The sequence below is a fragment of the Homarus americanus genome, unplaced genomic scaffold (assembly GCF_018991925.1).
Source record: "Homarus americanus isolate GMGI-L3 unplaced genomic scaffold, GMGI_Hamer_2.0 scaffold31037, whole genome shotgun sequence".
Taxonomy (NCBI): Eukaryota; Metazoa; Arthropoda; class Malacostraca; order Decapoda; family Nephropidae; genus Homarus; species Homarus americanus.
Window position 1 is genome coordinate 4,985,641 of NW_024722227.1, and position 25,198 is coordinate 5,010,838.

General features: G+C 35.2%; 1 protein-coding gene across 10 annotated transcripts in view; it reads right to left on the reverse strand.

Moving 5' to 3' along the window:
• Window positions 1–2,364: 2,364 nt before the first annotated feature.
• LOC121862328 (protein scribble homolog) overlaps window positions 2,365–25,198 on the reverse strand; it is a 118,325-nt gene continuing 95,491 nt past the window's right edge. For 8 of the 10 annotated variants that reach the window (XM_042360518.1, XM_042360520.1, XM_042360517.1 and 5 more), the window contains 3 exons: window positions 19,509–19,573; window positions 7,059–7,241; window positions 2,365–3,959 (listed from right to left, as the gene is read on the reverse strand). In XM_042360518.1, the coding sequence (XP_042216452.1) occupies window positions 3,594–3,959; window positions 7,059–7,241; window positions 19,509–19,573 (614 nt within the window). In that variant the 3' untranslated portion in view covers window positions 2,365–3,593. The remainder of the gene's footprint in view (window positions 3,960–7,058; window positions 7,242–19,508; window positions 19,574–25,198) is intronic. The other 2 variants (XM_042360513.1, XM_042360516.1) reach the window with 2 other exon arrangements.

Below are 25,198 nucleotides of genomic sequence, written 5' to 3' on the forward strand. Positions count from 1 at the left end.
TTAAAGACCAGATGCATTACAGAGGGGAGCAAACACCCAAACCGTTGGACCTCATCAAAGCTAACGAGGAGGGTATGGTGGCCAAGCTGGAACACCTAGCCAGGTCAAGGTTCAAATATTATAGTGGAAATTATGATGGGATGAGGGAGGAGACGAGATGAGGGGTATCCACTGGCCGGACTCACTAAGGTATAAGAACGCAGACACTACACTGAATATCATAGCCAGTAAAGTGAAACATTTGATCAAGAAATATATACCGAAGACCAAACCCAGTGCTTCCAGGAATATAAGGAGACCACTACACATGAACCATGCAGTGGTCAACAAAGTAAAGAAGAAAACCCAGAAATTCAAGGCAAAGGATAGGACAAACAATGAGCAGGACAAGAAGATGTATGCAAGATCCAGGAACCTAGCAAAGTCAGAGTGTAGAAGGGCTGAAAACAGTTCCAGAGGCTGATTGCAAGCGAGGTCAAGTCTAACCCAAAGGCGGTATACCACTACGTAAAGTCAAAATTAAAATTGCGAGTAGGTGTATCGGAAATGAGGCTTGAAGATGGTGGTAGTACAGATTTTGACCAGGACCAGGACAAGGTGAAGGCGTTAAACAGATTATTTTCCTCGGTGTTCACAAGAGAGGATGTGAACAATCTTCCTGCATTTGAGGACAGACGGTTTGACACAGTGCTGATTCACATTGTGTTCTCAGAAGATGGTATAAGAAATAAATTGTTAAAGCTAAAGATTCATAAGAGTCCCAGCCCTGACATGGTGCATCCCAAAGTGCTAAGAGAGTTGTGCAACGAGCTTGCTGAGTACCTGAAGATCCTGTTCTGTAAATGCCTGGATGAGCAAAAGGTCCCAAGTGATTGGAAAGTGGCTTATGTGAGCACTATTTTCAAGAAGGGCGATCATCACTCCACGAATAAATATAGACACTACGTATATACATGTAAAAAAATTACTGTCTCTAGAACAAATGTCTCCCTGTCTTGGCCGAGAAAATGCCAGCAACTTTAAAAACTACCCTTAGACATTCTTGGGTACATCCTGGGGTGTCATTGGCGAATAATCGAAGTCTGTGAATTAAAAATCCATGAATTTTAAGGGCAGGCTGTAATAATAATACGTAATAATAATAATAATAATAATAATAATAATAATAATAATAATTAATAATAATAATTAATGAAATAAAAAACATAACTATAAAAAAATAAATAAATAAAATAAATACAAATAAGACAAAATCAATAATGAGAAACTCAATATGTATGTTATGTGGTCAAAGAAAGAGAAACAATTGAGACCTTGCAATTGTGTGTAAATGTGGTAGAAAGTTAGAGCGTTACTTTTTGAATGACCCTCGTATTCTTTGTCGTCTACATCAAAAAGTCTCGTTCCTTATTTAATGACCCTCATATTTCTTTATTTCTAAGCCACATTAGAGAATTGTAATGATTTCTCCACAACTTTTATAGCATTACTGTGACTTTTAGTGCCAGAATTAAGGTTGGGGAGGTCCAGAAATGGTTGTGCAATACATCCCCATTTTCCTCATAAGATAAGGAACACTTTATGCAATTTTGAGTTATGTGATGTTTTTGCAGAACATAACCCTTGCATAAAGTGAGGGTTAGGTGTGTGCCTAAAAACATGACACTGCACACCTACCCTTTAGTATTATGATAAATACCAAAAATCAATAGCCTCCTGTACCTGTACTGTAATTTTCATTTGAGAAATCATCTAAGCAAGATTTTCCGAGCCAATGGAACTGCATCAAGGTAAAATGTCAAATAAGTATGTAATCAGAAGGCCATGTACAGTTGCCAGCAAAAGTCCTCCCACAACTTGTTACACAGGGCTGTGGGAGAACCTTTGCATGCAACTGTACCTACACCACAAGATTATCACAAATGCCTAAAATGAATGCATGTTGTGTAAATTTTGAGAAATCAGTTGGACAATATTTTCAGAGTGGAGCTCTAAAAGGCAACAGGCCACAAAATACAACATTGCCCACCTACCACTTGAAATGTGTCTCTATTTGTATTTTATTCCCACCACCGAACAAATGCCACAGTGGTAGAACAGCAGTAGCATGCATACCTCTCACTACTGCATCTCAGGTTCAATCCTTGGGTCAGCTGTGAAACACGGGATATCCAGTGTGACCCTACCAAATGTTGCATATTTTTTCTGGGTACTCTGGTTTCCTTCTGCATTAAAACTGGAAAATGAAGGAAAACCCATCAGGGATAATGGGGGATTAAAAGAACCACTGGCCTCCTTTCCCCATTGAAGAGTTGATTAAAACACACACACACACACATGAAAGGAAGGGTAAGAGAGTATAACTTTGCATAACACTTTATTTACAAAAAGGTTATGATCATATGTATGAACATTGCTCACTCACAGTTCCAGGTAAGCTGCACAGGTGGGAAACTTTGCATAATTACAGAGGAGATATTGGTCAACTCTGGAATTATCAATGATCCAAATCTTGACAAACTATGTTTTGTTGTCTAGTTAACCTAAAGCACTGCTACCATGATGTCCAAAATTGAGAGAAAAAATCTATAGGATTCAGTAGATACTTTCTTTACAGGAAGTCAGTGAAAAAAAAAGAATTAAACTACTTAAAATTAAAAAAATATCCATAGTTATTTAACTGATAAAAATTTGCTCACTCACAATTTCACATACAAACTACACAACTTTGGATGTTCACATGATAATGATCAATATAAAATCCTTACAAAACATATTTAAGAAGTCTTAACACTACATCATTATAACTATATTTCATGAAATATTTACATCTTCATATGTACGAATTTGGACAGTTAGAATATAAACTATAGATTGTATATCCACAATATGGGAACACATTTTGTAGCTTGCATTTACATTCACTGAACAATAAAAAGTGCTTGACAATGCTTTAGAGCTACAGGCTAAAGCTTTGCAAACTTTTAATGTTTAAAAATAGATGGTATTAACAATTATGCCTGTTCAATCATTACCATTTATAAATGCATCTACACTCCATCTGCTGAAATGTTAGCACACACATTTTCCAAGCAGCATCACATGGTAACTGATTTAAGGCCAATATATTTAAAAGAAATAAGAACGTTTGCAATAACAATAAGGTAAATGCTTGGTCATAATGGTTAAAGCTATAGTTAAACTTCATTTTGAATCACATGGCAATTTAAATAATGATAACAGTAATAATAAATACTTCATACTCTTGACCATCAGATTAGACTGGGTAATTTCATCATCAATGCAATTCTATCAGCAAAATACTGACAGTCAGGAACCATATCATTGAGGTTCATTATTATGATGCTCTTAAAGAAATATGCTTTGATATGTATTTTCCCTCAAGTTTAATTCTCTAGTCAAGTCTCAACTATATCTACCATGACTGCACACATACCCCTGCTGGAAGTTGACCCATATATCTCCAAAGCTTTGTTACGTCTTGCTAGTTCTGAAACAACCAATCACATGATTCACTCAACATTTACAAAGTATATAAAAATCTGTGGCTCTAGTCAAGTATATCTCTGAATTCAACATCTGCTATTGGCATTTTCATCTGGAGAGGTTGGTGTCTGAGGTAGAGGAGTGCAAACTTCATGATCTGAGTTGTCTGTAGATATGGCAATGCCACCATCATGTGGCTGGTCATCTGTCAAGTTTTCAACAGTGTCTACATTACAATCAATGGATTCATGCTCTTTAACATTCCCTCTGCTATCATCCACTTTTTCTCCACTTATGAACTGGTCCATATTTATTGTTCCACTTTCCTCTTCTTCCTTAATCTCTATACTAGGTCCAGTTGTGATACTGGTGATCATCTCTTTTGAATTCAAATTAGCATTCTCAGCATCAGTCAGAGAGAGTGTCATTAAGGTCTCCCGGCATGTCTCCACCTGTGAGGAAAATATACTGATTAATTGTTTATCATTTAAGTTATAATAAACTCATTTCATTAGTGCAAACAAAGTTAAGAGTCTGATATATCAGGTAAAAGCTGATTTAAGAAGACAGTATTATCTTTATTAATAAATCATGATTACCATACTTCACCTAAAATAAGACATGAGAAATTGTAGTCTTGAAAATCATTTCAGGTATTTAATTTTCTTTTCTCCAGTACATCAAAAGGAAGGATTGAGTTTCAGAGGGTAATACTTCAAGTCTAAATTAGATGTTAAAAATGTTGTAAGCACTCGATATATGGTAATGGGCTTATGCAAAACCAAGATAGAGGAAAAAGATCTACTGTACCAATGGACTACCTTAAACAAGCCATCTTATACCCCTTGACTATACACAATTATATCTACACTGAAACTATAATTTTAAGAATCAGATCAAATGTACTGTACATAGAAAATTCAAATTTACACAACTATAGCGGAAGCGGCGTTACAGTTTTATTGTTACTCTAAATTATATTTTAAATTTTTTTTTACTGGTGTCTGAAATATCTATAAGTATATAACACATTGACATGCAGCAAATAACTTATGATAATATAATAATATACATATTTTATATTATCATAAACAAAAAACCTCAGCTGGTGATAAATAGATCACAGTATTCCAACTGCACTCCAACGATCATATGTGCAGAACATGTTTTGAAATTAAAACACTAAGAAATGACACTACACAACAAACTTATGATATTTTGTGTTTTATTTAAACATGTTTTTCATGTTTTTGGTGTGAATTATGAAGAAGACACCAGCTGAATAAAAGAAGACATAATGGATAAAAGTGCATGAAAGAATTTGAGCACTAGAAGAACTAGAGAGCAGAGAACCTTGCAATTGCCCTGCAGCAAAACACATGCAGTATTTAATGTGTACAAAAAAGTGACATTTTATCTTTGTACATTTGAGACATAGTAAATGATAAAAAATTTAATGTCATTATAAAAATCCTTAAATTTTGTCTGCATCAAATGTTGACACAAATAAAACTACAGTATAATATCTATGAATTTTAAAATTCACTAAACATTATAAATGAACACTTGATGAGTAATGTGCATGCAATGCTATGCACACATATATGTGTATAGTAAATGTAATTCACACAGATTTACCCCATTCAGTCCTACACTGTGAATCAATCATAATTATCAGATTTCTTGGTAATGTATTATTTCCAATCATTATATTTATGGTCATTATAATTCATACATAATTGTAACAATAACGATTGCGTCTATTCTTTATTTTTAGTTATGGATTTCAAGTTATTTCTAGGCATTTACTAACATTATAAAAATCACGGTATAAGATAATTGTATAATATAATATTCATTTCACATCACAAAAATATGGCATCTTCTCAATTATTTAGTTTAACATACGGCTGTAATAATTTGTTATGGCTTTGTTATGCCTAGCCACAAGTATAATAATTAATGAACAAGAAACTGCCATTTACATATGTGGGCAGGAAAAGGACAAAAGAATTTAAGAGGAAGAAGGGAAGGAGGATTAAGAGGTTACTATGGTTAAGTAAAGTGGGCAGGAGTGAGGTTGCAGGTGATGTTATATTAGGATCGGGTGCAAGCTTGGTGAAGGTGGGGATTAGATCACTTATTACGTTGAAACTCATATTTACTGTTGTCACTTCAGTATCTTCATTATATTCTTCAACTATTAAGATATTTAATAATATTCAATTTCCACAGGGCTGGGAATAAAATTTATTTCATCTTTTATAAGAATGATATACTTTATTGAAAAAGTGGGGGAAGTGCATAGGACATGTTTCAATGTACTGTACAATATAGTAACGACAGAAGTTTGTTTTGTCTGTAACTTCAAATTCAATATAAAATGCAGATTGTAAATGGCACTGATCTGTTTATTAAAAGAATATTTGTAAATTCTGATTCTGAAGTGACAAAAAAAAAATTATCACATTGCTAGTGGCCTTGATATTAAAATGCGCAGCTTCCCAATAAGCATGCCCTTTACTATCCATGACTTCGGGACAGTGCCACAGATGTGTCATGTTGCTGAAGGTGCTGGTGATGGCAGAGTAGTTGGCGAGGCGAGGCTGAGTCTCCAGCAGCCTGTGAGTTTTGAAAGTGTAGTGGAGTACACAGGTACTAAATACAGCATCACATCTCTAACTCTTACAGAATCACCAAGACTGGCCATCTGATAGTACTTCCATGAAGCTCAATTTCCAAGCAGTGCAATGAAGAAAACGAGGCTCACTAGTACTGAATTTATGGAACCTAGGTCCTGTTAGAGCCATAGTTGGAGGGTGCCGACAAGCAGCTACTGAGGGTGATGGGGTGTCCAACCATCATCACAGTCTACTCTGCAGGTGAGAGAGAAACACCTGCTTCTACTCTTGCTAACAGTGGAGGAAACCACCTTGGGCAATGGCGGGCACAGGCTCAAGAAAACATTTAAAAAGAGTGTTGGCAGCACTTCGCCAAGTAACAGTCATTCCCAAGCACGTAATTTTCAGCTCTAAAGGTTAGGGGAGTATTTTTCCTGATATTCACTGCTCAGTCACATACTGAAAACCAACTCTGAACAAGAATATATGTAAAAATTTTACATGTACATGTTGCCAATGAATCCCTGTTCTGTACTGTACTTGTAAATATATTTTTCTTTAATGTACCGAATCATGTTACTCAATGAAAGTGAATTTAGTTATAAGAATTAATAAAAAAAAAAAGTAGATGTATTGCTGATATTTGTTCTGAAAACAACAACAACAACAACAACAATGCTGATATATAAATCTGCAATTTTGTCAATTTTACCTTATTCACATCAAAATATGAAATATAGTGACATAAACAACTTGTTAATATTTGGTCTTGTCATGAGTTCTCACAGCCCAAACACTAGTAAGACTAGATTTTATGTATGAACATTAACACTTAAATCAGCACTGAAGAACATCCTGACCAAAACCAAAAGTAATTCTTCTCCCCTAACCCCTAATTGAGCTAGATTATCATCAGTCTGTAGTGGTCACCTCACGCTCAATGATGCGTTCAATAGTCTCCGTGGTCTGCATGGTCACATTTCCCGTATCAGGGTCCAAAACAGGTGTGGTTGTGCGCTTCACTTTCTCAGACAGGACACGGTCCCGCTCGGCAACAATCTTCTCACTTGGCTCGGTGACAATAATCAATTTGGACCACTTGCGGTTCTGATTCTGGCCCAAGGTAATACAGCTGAACAAAATACTGCACAATCTTTCAACGTAATGTCACTCATTAGGAATCTAAGATACTAAGGCATTTTTTAAATCCATTAAAACACATAAATATATATCCTGTATTAACTTGAGAAGAACTTGACATGATTTGAATTTAAGAGGACTATGTCAACAATGTAAAATGTACAATATGCAGTATTAAAATACAAAAATATACTCATCAAGTAGCAAACTTTCTGTAATCTACAGATGTACCAGTATCATTAAAAATGTGAAGGTTTGCACTAACATACTGGACTATGACTACATTATCTTAAAGAACACAGTGCTCCCAAGCTTACAGATGCAATATTTTTCTGTACACAAACACAACTATATTTACTGTACTAGTAACACAACTACTGATGATACTATTACTACTAACCCTACTACTGATGATACTATTACTACTAACCCTACTACTGATGATACTATTACTATTAATTCTGGTGAAAATATTACTACCTGTACTAACACTGATGATACAATTACTATTAATACTGATGAAAATATTACTATTAACACTGATGATACTACTGTATTACTACAAACACTGATGATACTATTACTACTAACACTGATGACACTATTAATACTAATACATATGCCACCATTACTAATAATACTGATGACACTCTTGCTACTATTACTGATGACGCTATTACTACTAATACATATGCCACCATTACTAATAATACTGATGACACTATTACTACTAATACTAATGACACTATTACTACTATTACTACCAATACTGATGACACTCTTGCTACTATTACTGATGACGCTATTACTACTATTACTGATGAAACTATTACTATACTAACTTTACACTAGCTTGGCCCAGAAGCCACGCCCTCATTTCTATAAGCAAGCTGATTGGTTCATATCAAATGTTCGTTTCACTGTCTATTTATTTATACTGATGTGTTCACTATTTATTATCCGACTTGTTCTTCTCTATAATAATGTAAAAATTACCAAAATACAAATGCAAATGATTGTAAGGCACTAGCACATCAAAGAGGATGTTAAAAATTAAAAAATATGTATAACGAACGGTCGAAGTCAGAGACAAAAGTTGTGTTCGGATGAGGCCTATCTATTATTTCTTTGTTTTGTAGCAAACAAAGTAAACAAACAAATAACACCAAACTTATAGCACAATAGACAATTACCTATAGTTTGTAAAGGCTAGATATATCGCAAATCATTGTTTAACTTAAAAAATTGATAAACATACGCTCAGGGGAGCAGCCACAGGGACAGAGCGAACTGCAGAGTTGACAACAACCTTTTACACCAAAGCTCGGCAACTCAGGAGCCAAAATTTTAGCATGGATTCTTGAAAGTATAAATATACTGTGTGTATATATATACAGTGGGGTATGCTATAACGAACGGATCCTACTACGAATATTCCTATAACGAACGGTTTTACCTATAAAATTGAGAATGCTATAACGAACGAAACTCCTACAACGAACATAATTTAATTTTTTTTTTTCTAATTTATTGTTTTATTATTACAAATATTAATGATGTTCTTTATTTCAGGGGTTTAGATGCATATTTATGCACATTTTTACAATTTTATATTATATTTTTCAGTGTTAAGTGGTTGTATTTGGGGGCCTGGAACGGATTAATCCTATAACAAACGAATGCTATAATGAACAAGGTTCTAGAACCAATTAGATTCGTTATAGCATACCCCAATATATATATATATATATATATATATATATATATATATATATATATATATATATATATATATATATATATATATATATATATATATATATATATATATATATATATATATATATATATATATATATATATATACACACACACACACACACACACACACACAGTGGTCCCTCGGTTAACGAGCGCCTCAGTTAACGAGTTACCTCCCATAAGATTCTTAACTTCGGTTAACGAGCAACCCCTCGGTTAATGAGTTTCTTACCAGCCAACCTCAACAAGTTTTGGCTTGCACTTGGCGGTCAACCAGCTTTAGTATTAGTCCGCCAATACATTAATCGGTTCTAGGGCTTAAATTCCTTACTATTTTAGTAAATATCAAGAAGTTTATACTATTCAATAATTTTAAAAGTTTAATATTAAATTTTTTAGTAATTTTAACAATTATTGAACATAATTGAAGGTAAAGTGACTAGTTTAATGCGAGGCATCCAGCCTCCTAACACAGCAAACTAAGCGTTAGTCTCTCTCTGTTTTCACTGGAGGTAACATCTTGCTTGAGACTTTCTTCAACTAAACGTTTTTTTCTGTGTTTCCAAGGTAATTATTGATCATTTGGAAATTTATTTTACATAATGACAATATATAGCGCAGTGCAGTGTTATTTTAAAGAAAATATTCTTTATTTACAACAAGTTTAGCTTTAAAAAACACGTGTTGACATTGTTTGAATCCAGCATGGGGCCCAAGAGATCAAGAAAAGCGATTTCAATCCAAACCAAGCAGGAAATCATAAAAAAACATGAACAAGGCATTAGAACAAATGCGCTATGCAAAGAATATGGCATGTCGACATCAACTGTGTCGACAATTCTTGCACAGAAAGACAGATTTAAAGAAGTGAAAGTGAGAGACAAATCTACAAGAGTGTTTTAAAGTAGATCCCTAATTGCAGACACTGAGAGGTTACTTATCATCTAGATTAGGGAAAAACAGATGAAAGGCGATTCAGTTTCTACTGAATTCATTTGTGAAAGAGCCAGGGAGATTTACGAACATTTAAAGACTGATCAACCTGGTTCTTCAGGCACAGAATTTGAAGATTTTCGGGCCAGCAAAGGCTGGTTCGAAAAATTCAAGAAAAGAAGTGATATTTTCAGTGTTGTTAGGCATGGTGAAGCTGCTAGTGCTGATAAGGAAGGGGCAGCAAAGTTTTTAGTTGAATTTAAAGAATTGATGGAAGAAGAAAATTATCTTCCACAGCAAGTGTTCAATGTGGACGAAACTGGGCTGTTCTGGAAAAAGATGCCCAAAAGAACATTCATCACCAGAGATGAAGCCTCTTTACCTGGGCATAAACCCATGAAAGACCATCTCACTCTATTGCTTGGTGCCAATGCTTCAGGGGATTTCCAACTGAAACCTATGCTTGTCTACCACTCTGAAAACCTCAGGGTGTTCAAGCAACAGAAAGTGGTAAGAACAAAGCTTGGAGTTTATTGTAAGTCCAACCGTAAGGCATGGGTGACAAGACAGCTCTTCAATGAATGGGCTGTTGATGTGTTTTGCCCTTCTGCCAAGAGCTACCTAACCACCAATAAACTCCCTTTAAAGGCTCTTCTCCTCATGGATAATGCTCCTGGTCATGACCCTGACCTTGCCAGAAATTTGGAGTATCAATTTGACTTTGTGAAAGTGTTGTTTTTGCCTCCAAACACTACATCAATCATACAGCCAATGGACCAGAATGTGATCAGCAACTTCAAGAAGTTGTACATGAAGAAAATGTTTAGGAGGTGTCATCAGGCAACTTCCAATGATCCTGAACTAACACTGAAACAGTTCTGGAAGACACAATTCAACATCCTGGAGGCTGTAAAATTGATTGTGTCATCATGGCAAGAAGTCTCCACTAGATCCCTCAATTCTTCATGGAAAGCACTGTGGTCATCAGTAGTCCATGATTTTGAGGGATTTGAGGAAGAAACAGAGTTGGACCAGGAGATTGTGTCCATTGGTCAGTCATTGGGCCTTGAAGTGGAGGAGGAGGATGTGGAAGAGCTTGTGATGTCTCATGAGGAGGAACTTACTCCTGATGACTTGAAGCAACTGGATGAGATGTTACAGGTAGAGGCTAACAGTGGTGAGGAGTAAATTGAAAGTGATGACCATATATCAGCTAAACAGTTGAAATATGTGATTTACTACTGGGAGAAGTTCAGGGAACTGGCTTCAAAGCACCCAGAAGTGGAAAAAACTGAACTAGCTTTGTGTCAAGTTGAGGACTCAGTGGTTTCCTTCTTTAAACATAAGTTAATGGTGAGGAGGAGAGATGCCCCACAGACCACAATTGACACTTTCTTCGGTAAAAGGCAGAGGGAACAAGATGCCATCCCTCAGCCTTCCACTTCAAGAAGGAGAGAGGATGATGCTAGCCCTCAGCCTTCCACTTCAAGAAGGAGAGAGGATGTTCATGGTGGAGAAAATGTCAGTCCAGAGGTTCCTGACATTTTCATGGAAGGTGACTCACCTTCCATGAAGCAGTAAAATGCTTCTCCTCCACTTCCTTCTCTTCTCCCTTCTCCTCCTCCACCTCCCACTTCAAATTCACATCATCATCATCATCCAGGAGCCTTCTACATACACACCTCAAGGTAAGTGTCCATTTCTAAAAATTTTGTTGAATTTAGGCAATTTTCGGTGAGCTGGAACCAATTACCCAAAAACCCATTGAAACAATGGTTTCGGTTAACGAGCAACCTGCTGGAACGGATTGTAGATCAACAATAAAAACATGGATAAGAAAAATATATACACATACAGTGGTTCCTCAGTTAACGAACAGTTCAATTAACGAAATTTTGGTTAACGAATTACCTCCCATGAGGATCTTCAATTCGGTTAACGAACAAAACTTCGATTAACAAAATCCTTACGAACAACACGTTTTGTCGTGAGCATCAACTGAATAGCTGATGGGCTAGTCTGCCAATTCAGTAATCTGTTCTATGTTTACATTCGTTTCCAGTTGAGTAAATATCAAGAAAGTTGTGCTCTTTAATATTTTTGCATTTTTTATATTAAAATTATTAGTAATTTTAAAATTTAGTTAACATATTGATTATATATGCAGTACAGGAAACTATTTTTTGTGCGCCCATCAGCCGCTTGACTCAGCCACCAGGCGTCAGTTTGGCTTTGTTGACAGTCGAGTAAACATCGATTTTGTTGGTGTCTTGAATATTTTTGCATTTTTACATTAAAATTATTGGTCAATCTGAAATTTAGTTAACATATTGATAATATATAGTGCAGTGTTGATTTAAATAATATAATCTTGAATTACACCTAGTGAACTTAAAATTTTATTGGTGAAATTACTGCATCAAGCATGGGTCCCCTGAAAGGTGATTTCTCCTCCATCCCCACTTCCTTCTCTTCTCCCCTCTCCTCCACCCCCACTTCTAATTCCCATCATCATCATCATCAACCAGGAACCTTCTACATACACACCTCAAAGTAAGTGTACTTTACTGCATTTTTTTTTTACTTTGTATGTACTTTTCTGTGAGCTGGAACCAATTACCCAATATCCCATTGAAACAATGGATTCGGTTAGCGAACGACTCTGTGCAGCAAATTGTGTTTGTTAACCGAGGGACCACTGTATACAGTGATCCCTCGGTTAACGAACGGTACAATTAACGAAATTTCGGTTCACGAATTAGCTCCCATAAGGATTTTCAGTTCGATTAACGAACAAAACTTCGATTAAAGAAATCCTTACGACAAATATGTTTTGTTGTGCGCATCAGCTAGTCCGCCAATACAGTAATTGGTTCTATGTTAACATGCATTTCCAGTGAAATAAATATCAAGAAAGTTGGTCTCTTGAATATTTCTGCATTTTTTATAAAATTATTGGTCTTTTGAAATTTAGTTAACATATTGATAATACAGTATACAGTGCATTAATTATTATGAAACATGAAGAAGGCATTAGAACCAATGCACTCTGTAAAGAATATGGCATGTCATCATCGACTGCCTTACAATCAGCTGTTTGATATATGAACAAAGCTGCCGACAATACGACATACACACCTCAAAGTAAGTTAAAATACAGTATTCTATTGTTTTTTATTTATTATTGTACAGTATACTGTACAGTACAGTACTGTATTTAGTTTATATTTAATGTTTTATTAATTCTATTACTGGTATACAGTACTTTATATGTACCTTTTCTGAAAGTTGGAACCAATTACCCAATATCCCGTTGAAATAATAGATTTGGTAAACGAAATTTTTGGTTAATGAACGACTCTGTGGAACGAACTGTGTTCATTAACTATATACAGTGACCCCTCGTTTAACGAACACCTTGGTTAACGTAATTTCGATTAACGAACTGCCTTCCATAAGGATCTTCAATTCAGTTAACGAAAAAAAATTCGCTTAACGAACTTCTTACGAACCGACCTCAACATGTTTTCGCTTGCACTGACAGGGCAACCAGCTTTAGTATCAGTCCGCCAATACATTAATCGGTTCTAGGGCTTAAATTCCTTACTATTTTTGTAAATATCAAGAAGTTTATACTATTCAATAATTTTAAAAGTTTAATATTCAATTTTTTAGTCATTTTAACAATTATTGAACAAAATTGAAGGTAAAGTGACTAGTTTAATGCGCGGCATCCAGCCTCTTTACACAGCAAACAGGCGTCAGTCTCTCTCTGTTTTCACTGGAGGTAACATCTTGCTTGAGACTCTCTTCAACTAAACGCTTTTTTTCTGTGTTTCCAAGCAAATTATTGGTCATTTTGAAATATATTTTATATATTGACAATATATAATGCAGTGCAGCGTTGATTTAAAGAAAATAATCTTGAATTAAACCAGAGAGCTAAAATTTTATGGGTGAAATGGCACCATGGGGTGACTTCTCTTCCACCCCAATGCCTTCTCTTCTTCCTTCTCCTCCACCCATATTCTAAATCCCATCATCATCATCATCATCCAGGAGCCTTCTACATACACACCTCAAAGTAAGTGAACTTTTCTACCATTTTTGTTGAATTTAGGAAATTTTCGGTGAGCTGGAACCAATTACCCAAAAACCCATTGAAACAATGGTTTCGGTTAACGAACGTTTCGGTTAACGAACGACCTTCTGGAACGGATTGAGTTCGTTAACCGAGGGGCCACTGTATATATATACAGTATAGTCTGGGTTTACACGGATATTTTATACGTGGACGGCCATTTACGCGGCACCTGTGCAGAAGCGATAATTATTATTTACGCGGTAAATGCCATCATATATGTGGCAAGCGGCGGGGCAAGGTGCTGATGTCAGACTCGCGTCGATGACGTCGCGGACTGTGATTGGGCCACGTATCCTTACCACCCACGCACCCCCTCCGCCGTGATTGGTCTATTTTACCTTGCCACCACCGCCGCCCCAGTCTGACTGTCCCCGCGTATATTCACTTGTGCCCAGGAACTGGTTTTGTTTTTTATTTCTACACAATGGCTTCCGCTGGACCCCCCACCACCCCCGAGAAGCCCTGAACTACCTGGCCCAAGCCGCCCCAAGCCCAAGAAGGTGCGACGTGCCTTAAGCTATGAGGTAAAGTACATGCTAAATTTTGGGACCCTTGTGACAGATTTGCCACTCCTTCCGAGTTGCCGCGCCTTGGTATAAAAGGTTGTTGGCATCTCTGCAGTTCGCTCCATCCATGTGGATGTTCCCCTGAGCGTACCTCCTCACTAACTGCGCGTGTTTATAAATTTTTTCAGTTAAACAATGATTTGTGATATATGTAGCCTTTACAAACTGTAGGTAATTGTCTATTGTGCTATATGTTTGGTATTATTTGCTTCCGTTTGCTACAAAACAAAGAAATGATAGATAGGCTTCATTAGAATACAACTTTTGTCCTTGACTTCGACCGTTCGTAATACGTACATATTTTAACATTTTTAACATCCTCTTTGAAGTGCTAATGCCTTGAAATCATTTGCATTTTTATGTTCGTAATTTTTAACATTATCATTGAGAAGAACAGGTCTAATTATAAATTGTGAACATATTAGTATGATAAATACAGAGGTAAACAAACACTTTTTATGGACCAATCAGCTACATTTTAGTGTAGAAAGGGGCCGTGGCTTTTGGGCCAAGGTAGTTAAAGTGAGTATACTAATACTGATGACACAACTACTAATACAGATGACACTATTACCACTAATACTACTGTACTATCAGGTTTACAATATCTACATTAACATAACCATTCTACTGTTACATCTACCAATACAAACATACAGAAACCATATTTATTTTTCAACTAAAATGGGTAGAACTGATGCAACAACCCTAACTAGAATGAGCAAAGTGGTGTGTACAGTACAAATAAATAAAATTCATAAATCCAGTCATCTTCAACTTATGCTGAGCTAGATAAAATTAATCATAACTTTTGCACTGCTTGATTGCCTCATATCTAATTTAATTTTCTCAAGTTAAAGTATTCACAGACTTGTCTCCATTCACCTTTTTATGTCAATACAAAAAACTACATTGTGTACAGTCTCTTGTACAAGCATCCTCCAGTGACATATTCCTACTCTATTTCAAAATAATTTACTGACTACCTCCTCTTACTGATTACACTTTTTACCTTACATTTAATGACAGTAAATCATTTCATTATTCAACCATGCCTATGTTCTCCTGAGATAGTATTTCATCCTTGGCTCTCTAAGGACCTCTTCATTCAACAAACTTACTGGAATTTCAGGAACGCCAAGTTATTTACTTTTACTCCGATTCTGTTCTTATTACTGACTTATTTGAACTAATAAACTTACAATATTACTTTCCATATAAACCATTTGTTACAAACAACCTTCTGGCATATTTCACACTGAACTTTTACCCTTTTGCAAATGCTTGTAGGTAACCTCCAACTCTTTTTCTTGTGAAAATTTATTTTGTTATAATAAACTATCATTAAACTAGACTTACTAAGGGAAAGCAAATCCATATTTTATGAATTATCGGCTGGTTTAATTTACAGAGAAACCTGGCTCCTCATGCTATTTCTGAATTTCATCTACACAACTGACAAAATATGAACCTAAATTTAGGGCCTACTGGATCCCTTGACTTAATAATATACAAAGACTGAGTTTTAATCTCAATGGTCAATATGTTTGAGGCCCATTAAGACATGAGGCTTAATGGGACCTTATGGGTCCTAAGTCATAATGGGCACAAGTGGATTCTAAGTCTTAAAGGACACAAATAGACCCCAAGGAACAGTGGCCTCAAACTCAATAGCTCATTCTAATCAATTAAATCATTATATGGAAGATTCTAAAAAATTAAAGGAACTGTTACAGTGGGCCCAGTTTATCAAGACTTCCAGTCTAGTGAATTCCAGTTTATAGAGGGTTTAGTGTCAACAGTGTTAACATAGACCTCAAATATCTACAATCATTTGCCAATTAATTCCCCTCCATTCAAAATAATAAAACCCTGATATTGCTTTTCTTAAGTTTTCAGTTTTGTTTCTGCTTATTTCTACTGTCAACATTTTCCTTCCATGTACTTCATCAATTCAACTCGCTCTTTTACTTAACTCAGTACATTATATGATTCAGCAAATATATCAGCAACTGTAGCAACTATACCAATATACTGTCATCCTCTTCACTAATGGTGCTTGACTAGTACTAGTTTCACTACTAATAATAATTATTACTTTCTACTAACTATAACTACTCCTAATACTGTATTATTTTTTATACTGCTTCTACAAAATATAACCCTGTTACAGTACTATTATTATGGCTTGTCATTCGTTTTACTACTACAGCTACTATATTGCTACTGTTAATACTACATATTACTATCAGACAACAACTACATCTACAACACACAACTACAATTGTGACTGCTAATAATATTGTTAAATGTAGTGCTTATCGTACAATTATACTTTCTTTACGTATTTTAATATTTGCATTATCATGACTTCTTTGTCCATTTTTCATGCTGGATTGGGTTAGCAGATTGATAAACAACCACTACCATTTGTTTACACTGTAAATATATAAATGATTAATTTTCCCACTGTACTTCTATGGATTGACCAAGATAATTGTTTTTGTTACTATATACAGTTTACAGTACCTCATCTACAGTTGTAATAACCAGCATATCTGATCATTTAATAACATTACTGATAATTAGCCTTTTAACAGCATTGCTAACAATTCAAATAATTTATTAGAAAGTGAAGAACTGATCCTGAAATGCTCTTTCTGGTGGAGCCTGAAGCCAGACATCTTTTATAAGTAATATCTCCATTAGCCAGAATCCTTTAAACCTCTCCAATAGCTGGAATTGAAATTTTCTCAGAAAATCGTTCCCAAAGCCGTAATTTTCCGGCTTTGGGAATGATTTTCTAAGGGGCACATTTTCTGGAAAATTCCAAGAAAATATTCACGGTACCCGGAAAATTCCGAGGATGGGGGAGTTTCTTCCGGGTTTGAAAGTGCTCTGCACCAACTGTTCCGGCTAACGAAGATATCACTTGTATAGTGCAACTTATTAGGGTGTTCAGGAGTCCCTTACGCTGGGCTGCCTACCATCAACCATGGTCAATCTTTGTGAATCTTATTTAGATTCACAAAAGTTTGTAGATGGCAAAGCAGTTGCATTGGTATGGTAACTGATTATTGGGCAGGTACAACTCTAAAACATGACCATTCACTACAGTAGGAAAAAAATGCATGTAAAGGGAGAATATCTGTGCTGCCTGGCTTCAGACTCCATCATAAAGTGGAATATCAGGGTTAACCCCCACTCGTACCTATAACCAAAGCCAGGTGGCTCTAATAATTCAAAGCCAGCTTAAACAAGAGTGTGATGGTAAAAAAAAGCCCCAGAAATAGACACCTAATTGACATCTACAAGAGGTGACTTGTTGTATTCATCAGGTTTGTTGGCTCATCTCCATAACTCTCATACTGAATAATAAGCCTGGTTTTATCCTGGCCCCTCAGGGATACAATAACCCAATGGAATCCAAAGCCTTAATAAACAATGGCTCCCTTACAAAATTTCAAAAATAAAAATGGATTACGGCTCTTAAATTAAGATATCTTTTTTTTTTACTTTTGGAGCGATTTGCTTCAAACAAGTATGACAAACTCTGACTTTACAGATCTTTAGTCAGCCTTTTTACTACTGGTTACGCCACATCTGAATACTATTGTATCAATACTGTACCAATTACCTAGAAAGTCCAGTTACCTGTTTTATTCACAATAGGAATACCTATGGTACTTCACAAACATATCAGTTTATGAGTTGGCCATCAGACAGCATCATTGTTTGCTTTGATCTAGTTGCGACAATCAAACTGGTACAAAAGTTGCCTCCAGCTTTGTCTCTGGATTATATTTGTGAAGATTGGTTCATTCATTTCACAATGATAGACAAAAACACTCTAATAGGTTCAACAAGTTCCTAGACAGGTGCCAAAAGAGAAGAGATAGCAGGAGGTGCTCAGTACTGAACCAAAAGTAGACATCATAAGATGGATCAAGTATCATATGCCTGGACTTATTGAATTTACTATTAGAAAATAAACTTTGATTGATATTCTCTGATTAGTAGTGTACTCTAACTCAAATAAATGATGTACAAAGTCCAGAAGAGGTCCTGCTACATCTTTTTATAGGAGTACTGGATAAGCTATTAAAACCGTAGGCTATTTTCTTCCAGTAAAATTATTATTATTATTTTTTTATACACAACTATTGTGTACTTGGGGAACATTCTTTTAGCTGGACTTTTTATTTATTTTTTTATTTGGACACTTCTGCACATATTATATTGTTGACTGTATTAATGCGTTTAAACACACTCTTCTACAAATAGCCAATAATTAAGAATTATTCATCTACTACTGAAAAAGAAAGTACAATGCATTTCACACATGTACATAAAAACACCACAACTTTATTTTTCCAACAAAAGATCAAGAAGGTGGAAAAGTTGAGTGTTATCTGTATATGATCAATAGCAATGTAATCATAGCAGAAACCACTTATGCTATACCATTACAAGAATATTGCTTGTAAAAAGAACACTATATTGTGAATTAGAAAATCTTCTTATTAGCCATATCAATTAGTATCACACAACTAACAATGAAAGTTCTTCAGTCATGCAAATATATCATGAACAATATTAATAAGGCTTACATGTCAGCCAAAGCAAAGGAAAAAATTGCAATATGAGGTATAGATGTGAAGTAAGTCACATTCAACACTCTTACTCTGTCCTCTAAATTCCTATGAGATATGTAAAACTCAGCCTTGTGTATCAGTATGTCAACATAAAAAAGCAACTACAGACTATACACTTACATTAAAAAGGCATTAAAATAAAAGAGAATGGCCGAGTGTGGGTAGAGGACGCGTTACTTACGGGCATGTTATTCTCTTCGTCCACGATGTTGTAGTTATTAATTGAGTTGTCATTTTTAGTGTTATCTGGAATGGGGCAGACACACAAACATTCAGAAATAAAAGAGACTCCACTAAGACAACGAACAAAAACAGAGAAGAAAGTACAGTGTTCATAAGGCCATAAATCTGTAAGTACGTACACCAATACTACAGCTTTTCAAATTCACAATGATAAATTGAAAATATCAATAGCCATTTAACATTCCACATGGTTGTCAAGAGAGGGACAAATCTGCTTTTAGTAATGTTATCAAACATATTTGACAAAAAATAAAACTTCCTACCCAAAAATCAATTAACCTACAAATCATAACTGGTCTCAATAAAATATCTTGAAGATACAGTAAAATTACTGTGTGAATAAAGTGCTATTGCTAATACAGCACCACAATAAACTCTCTTGGTGAACAAGGTTAGAAAATATTTTTGTGTGCAAGCAGTACTTTCTCACCCACATGACACAGGGATAAAGGTATAGTTATATGTGAAACAGTTGAGGCAACCACCGTAGTAAGGGCACAAGCGCCACCGAGCCTGAAATCGAGTTACCACCACAGCAAGTTTCATTAAGGTTTCCTCTATCACAAAATGTGTCATATGTGGATGACCCAGCACCTGTTGTGAGTGAAGGCAAGTCGTATGACCAAAAAATTACTAGCAGCAAAGCAGGTAGGCCCCCCCATGTGCCGATGGGTGTTTCACGAGTCGCCTTTTTCTCTATTTTTAAATAATGTTACTTGTGCCCTTACTACTGCAGTGGCCTCAGTTGTTGACACAGGATCCATGGAAGATTTGAGCCAGGGAGCCAAAGCCTACTCAGTCAACATTGTACTTTGAAATCCAAGGCAGAGGTTTTTAATAGAAAGCTGTTGACATTCAACCCCATCAAGAGGGAGTGAGGGATACCAGGTCACTCAGAGATTTCCTACATTAATCCTTCATTTGTGATTTCCAGATGGAGGAGGATTTTCTTCAATCAAGTCTACTGCATGCACCTAAATAAAGAAATACACTTCTAAAAAGAAAGGATTCACATGTTTACTTCCTCTAGCCATAGAATCTAGGATATGTAGCTATGCATAAGAACTCTTTAAATAAAGATTTGGCTGTGTATCATCCTATCTACCGAAAAGGATTTCAAAGACGTTCCTGCTAATAAAGCCTCTGATGAGACACAAGTCTTAAATCATGTTCTCTAAGTTTGGAGGGAATTGAGATAAAAACTTCTTCTGGGTTTTAGCTTAAAAGATTGAAGTAGGAACTCTTTTTGGATATACAATATTCAAATACAATTCAGTTGCCAAACAGGATAAAGATTCTAACGTTTATCGTTAATCGTCCAAGCTTATACAGTACAGTGAACCCTCACTTTACGCAGTCAATTGAACCCACGGCAGCCCGCGTAAAGTGAGAAACGCGTAAAGTGAACAACATAACATATGGGATTAATTGAAATAGAGACCGGGCCGACCCCCCAAACTCCACTTTTTCTCACACAATACCTACGTTGTAGTAAAAATAACTTCTTAATTTTATGATGGTATGCACACACAATTAATAATTAAGAGAAATATCAATAATATTAGGTTTTTTAACACTTACATTAGTAGAAAAGATGGCTGGGCACACGGGGATGGGGGGGTTGGTTCCGAGGCAGAGGGCAGATTATTGGCCCTCACCTGTATCACTTGTATCAATTGTATCACTATCCACCACAGAGGCTTGCAGGGCCTCTTTGTCAAACCTCTCAAAGTCCATATAAGTCCATATCCTCACTGTCATTATCACTATCACTGACTTGGGCCGGCTGTGGTGGGTGGCGGGTGAAGAACTTGGTAATGTTTTGATGACTGGGCGACCTTGTGCGCACCCTGCTCGCGCCACTCTCCGCATAAAAGGGTACACACACCGCGGAAAGTGAGCATTACGTGTTCGGCAGGGTACCGTGGAAACGCGTTAAGTGGGACCGCGTAAAGCGAGGGTTGACTGTAATTACATTTCGTTCTAAATTTAAGTTTCTTTCTTTATAATGAATCGGAAGACTTAATTTGGCACAATTTAAAGAATGATGGAATTTAAAAAAATCAAGAATTCTTTTAACACACAGTTGGTCTGAATCGGGGATATTGGTTGGCCAGGATTTTTTTTCTTTTTCACCGAAGCAATTTTTCCTACTGCAAAGGAACATTTATGGTATTTCAACAATGTCTATACTGTATATGCAAAATCATATAAGGAATCACATGAGCAAATAAAAAAACATGAAAAATAAATAAATAAATGTATGTATTGGCAAGTGTAAGTTGAAATTCATCATTACCGTATATCACGGCCTATAAGACGAAATTTGAACATTAAAAAAATCTGCCCAAAGTTAGGGGGTCGTCTAAACCACCAAGTTTAAAATTCTTACCTCTTAAATATTGTGGTTTAGTGTGTCAAGAGTGGTGATGAAAACATCGTAAGCCACTCACAAGGTCTTACCACTAATTATTTTATACTGAAACTTACGTTTGGCAAGCTGGATTCAAATTAAGATTACCGGTATATTAAAATAATAAAAATGTATTATAAACCTGTCTGACATACCGTAAAAGAGATTTATACCCCTGTAATAAACACAGCTATCATCACACACCCCTCCCCACGCCCCCCCCCCATTTGCCAGTGAGGAGACAAGAAAGGGAAAGTGACCCGAGATTGGGCTATTTTTAGCCGTGGAGGTGGTCAGTAATGCATACCGGTATCGGTATATTTACTCATAATAATATTTATCTCCTATAAATAATTGATTTAAATTTTATTTTTTTACAAAGAATATTCAGTAAATGAGTGCATTAATTCTTGAAACTATCGACGGTTAATTACAGACGCTCAAGTGACGTCACTAGTGTTTACACTACACCAGCTGGTAATATTTGATGCCATTACTTGAAGTGAATTGGCCTTATTTTAAGTAACTAACTATAAATAAATACAAAAATTAAAAAAAAAGATCAAAACTGAGAAATAATATACTGTATGTATGTTGTGTTGTCAAAGTAAGAGGAACAATTGTGTAAGTACGTAATATTTTTTCACTCAAATCCTAATGAAACACTACTGGAGAACATTCCTTTGTCGCAAAACAGTTTATAAATTAAAGAAAATAATTACAGTGTGTTTAATATATTACAGTATATTATAAATAAATAAATAAAACAAATAATTCGGTAAATCTATTTAAAGTAAATGGAAAATAAGCAAACATGTTATTTACCAAGACGCTTCTTTCTGGCTCAGGGTGAGATGGAGGGGAGATAACAAGGCTATTTATAGCTTCAGTGACGTCACTAGTGTTTACACTACACCAGCGGGTATAATTTGATGACATTACTTGAAGTGAATTGGCCTTATTTAAAAAAATCAAGGATGGTTGGTAAAGGACTACTGAGTCAGTGGGTAAGTGTCACATTTGGGGTACTGGTCTTATACAGCAAATAGAGCTCAAAAGCTACTTTTTAAATGGAAATTTGGGGGGGGCGTCTTATGCACCCCGCCGCCTTATAGGCCGTGATATACGGTACATTTTTAATCAACTTATGTTTTGATTTCATAAAATACCATTTTCTAAAATGAATTATACACCAAAAAAGACAAAAGAATCTCAGCTTTTCTATAGTACCATAAAAAAATTGCTAAGGTAATTAATTAGATTATAATGGATTTTAGAATATAAAAGGTGGTCGAAAAACAGATTTTACCCATATTATTTACTACGTATTTCATTCCGAGTCATTTACCATCTTCAAAAGAATTAGTTTTGTAAGATTTTATTTGCTGAATGTTTAGTTCAGGTCTTGAGAGAGCTTATGGTGATGTTAGAATTTATGTCCAATGCATATTGTAATTTCATGTGAATTTATAAAAAAAAGTACATTGTGAGCTGAAATCCAGTCAGCTGGCATTAACTATGGAACACTTATCTTCTACACTAGATATTATCTATTTATAAAAGTATATGCAATGTTTATAGAGCTTGATCTTATGCTAAATTTTCCTCAGATTCAAATGCTGTTATCTAGTCCCCTATTACTATTGCTATCACTATCACTGTTAGCTAAAGCAGCCAGAAGATGACAGAAGATGACAAGGAAAATGAATTGGATGGATTTTAATGAAAATATTCAGAAATATGGTATCGTAGTATTTATTCAAGTCAATTAGGATAGAATATTATTGTAATACAACGGTTTTTTAACTGAAAACCAATCGAAAAGCGATTACGGTAACATCTTTTGAATCGAAAAGCGATTACGGTAACATCTTTTGAATGAACGAAAGCGAAAGTCATTGTTTTCGTCACGATTTTATCGCACTTTCCACTGTAATACGTATGTGATTTCAGCAAAAATATTACATTTCCGTGAATGTATTATATCAAGCACAGTATGAATAGAATACCATTGTAATATAACAGTATTTTAACCATAAACTATTAAAAAAAACGAGTAACTTCTCTTGAACATTGGAAGGTTAGGTAAAATCATGTTTTCGTCATGTATTTTATCCTATTTTACATTAAAATACATCACGTTTCAGCAAAACTACTATTTATTTCCGAGAATATATTCATTCAGGCGCAGTTTAGGTAAAATATACGTGTGATGTAACAGCTTTTTAACTGAAAACGATTTGAAAAACACGTGTACCGTCAAGCTGATTGATACTCAGCAGCTGGTGGTGCGTCATGCGTCGTTGTAAACAATAGGAGGTTGAAGTAGATTACCGGGTATTATAGTGCGTGTGAAATATCGAAAAGGTTTTTATTACCGGTATTTTTTGTAGATCAATGAGTACTGTGATAACGTATATGATATGATAAGTTAGCCTACGCTAAGAACTTCAACATAGACTACTGAAAACACGTTGTAAGGTAATTTAGCCTATTGAAAGTTGGTGAGCTTCATTTGCTGAAGGAACTGCACAACTTTTCATTACTAATTGGTACATATTTTACGTTTCCATTGTTTACTGGCAGTAAATGGTAAATATTTTTCATGTCTGAAGCTAAAAGTTGCATCCCCCCCCCACACTAGTGGTGATGTTACATTTAACCAAAAAGATGCTGGTGTTTTATCCCAGCAGTGGGCAGTGGGTGGACCAGCATTTTAGCTTAAGGTCCGCGTAGGTAATATTCCTAAAAAGAAAAAAGAAAAGAAAAAAAGTTCGTTCAGATTTTGTCGGAATTATCCGAAATCCGGATTAAAGGGGTCCGAATTAACGAGGGTCGACTGTATATATATATATATATATATATATATATATATATATATATATATATATATATATATATATATATATATATATATATATATATATATATATATATATATATATATATATATATATATATATATATATATATATAACACACACAGTAAAGCCTCCGATAATGACGGATCGATCAACAATGATTCATATTTAAGAGCCTGGTGAATTTAGGACCCAATTCAATTTACGTTTATTTTATTCAGTGATTACACACGAAAATATAATACAAAAATAAATTACATTTTCATATACAGTACAGTAGGTTCTCAAATTTTGCAAGTTTTTAATTCGACGTATTTTATTTGGACACAAAAAACTACACAATTTCAAATTTTG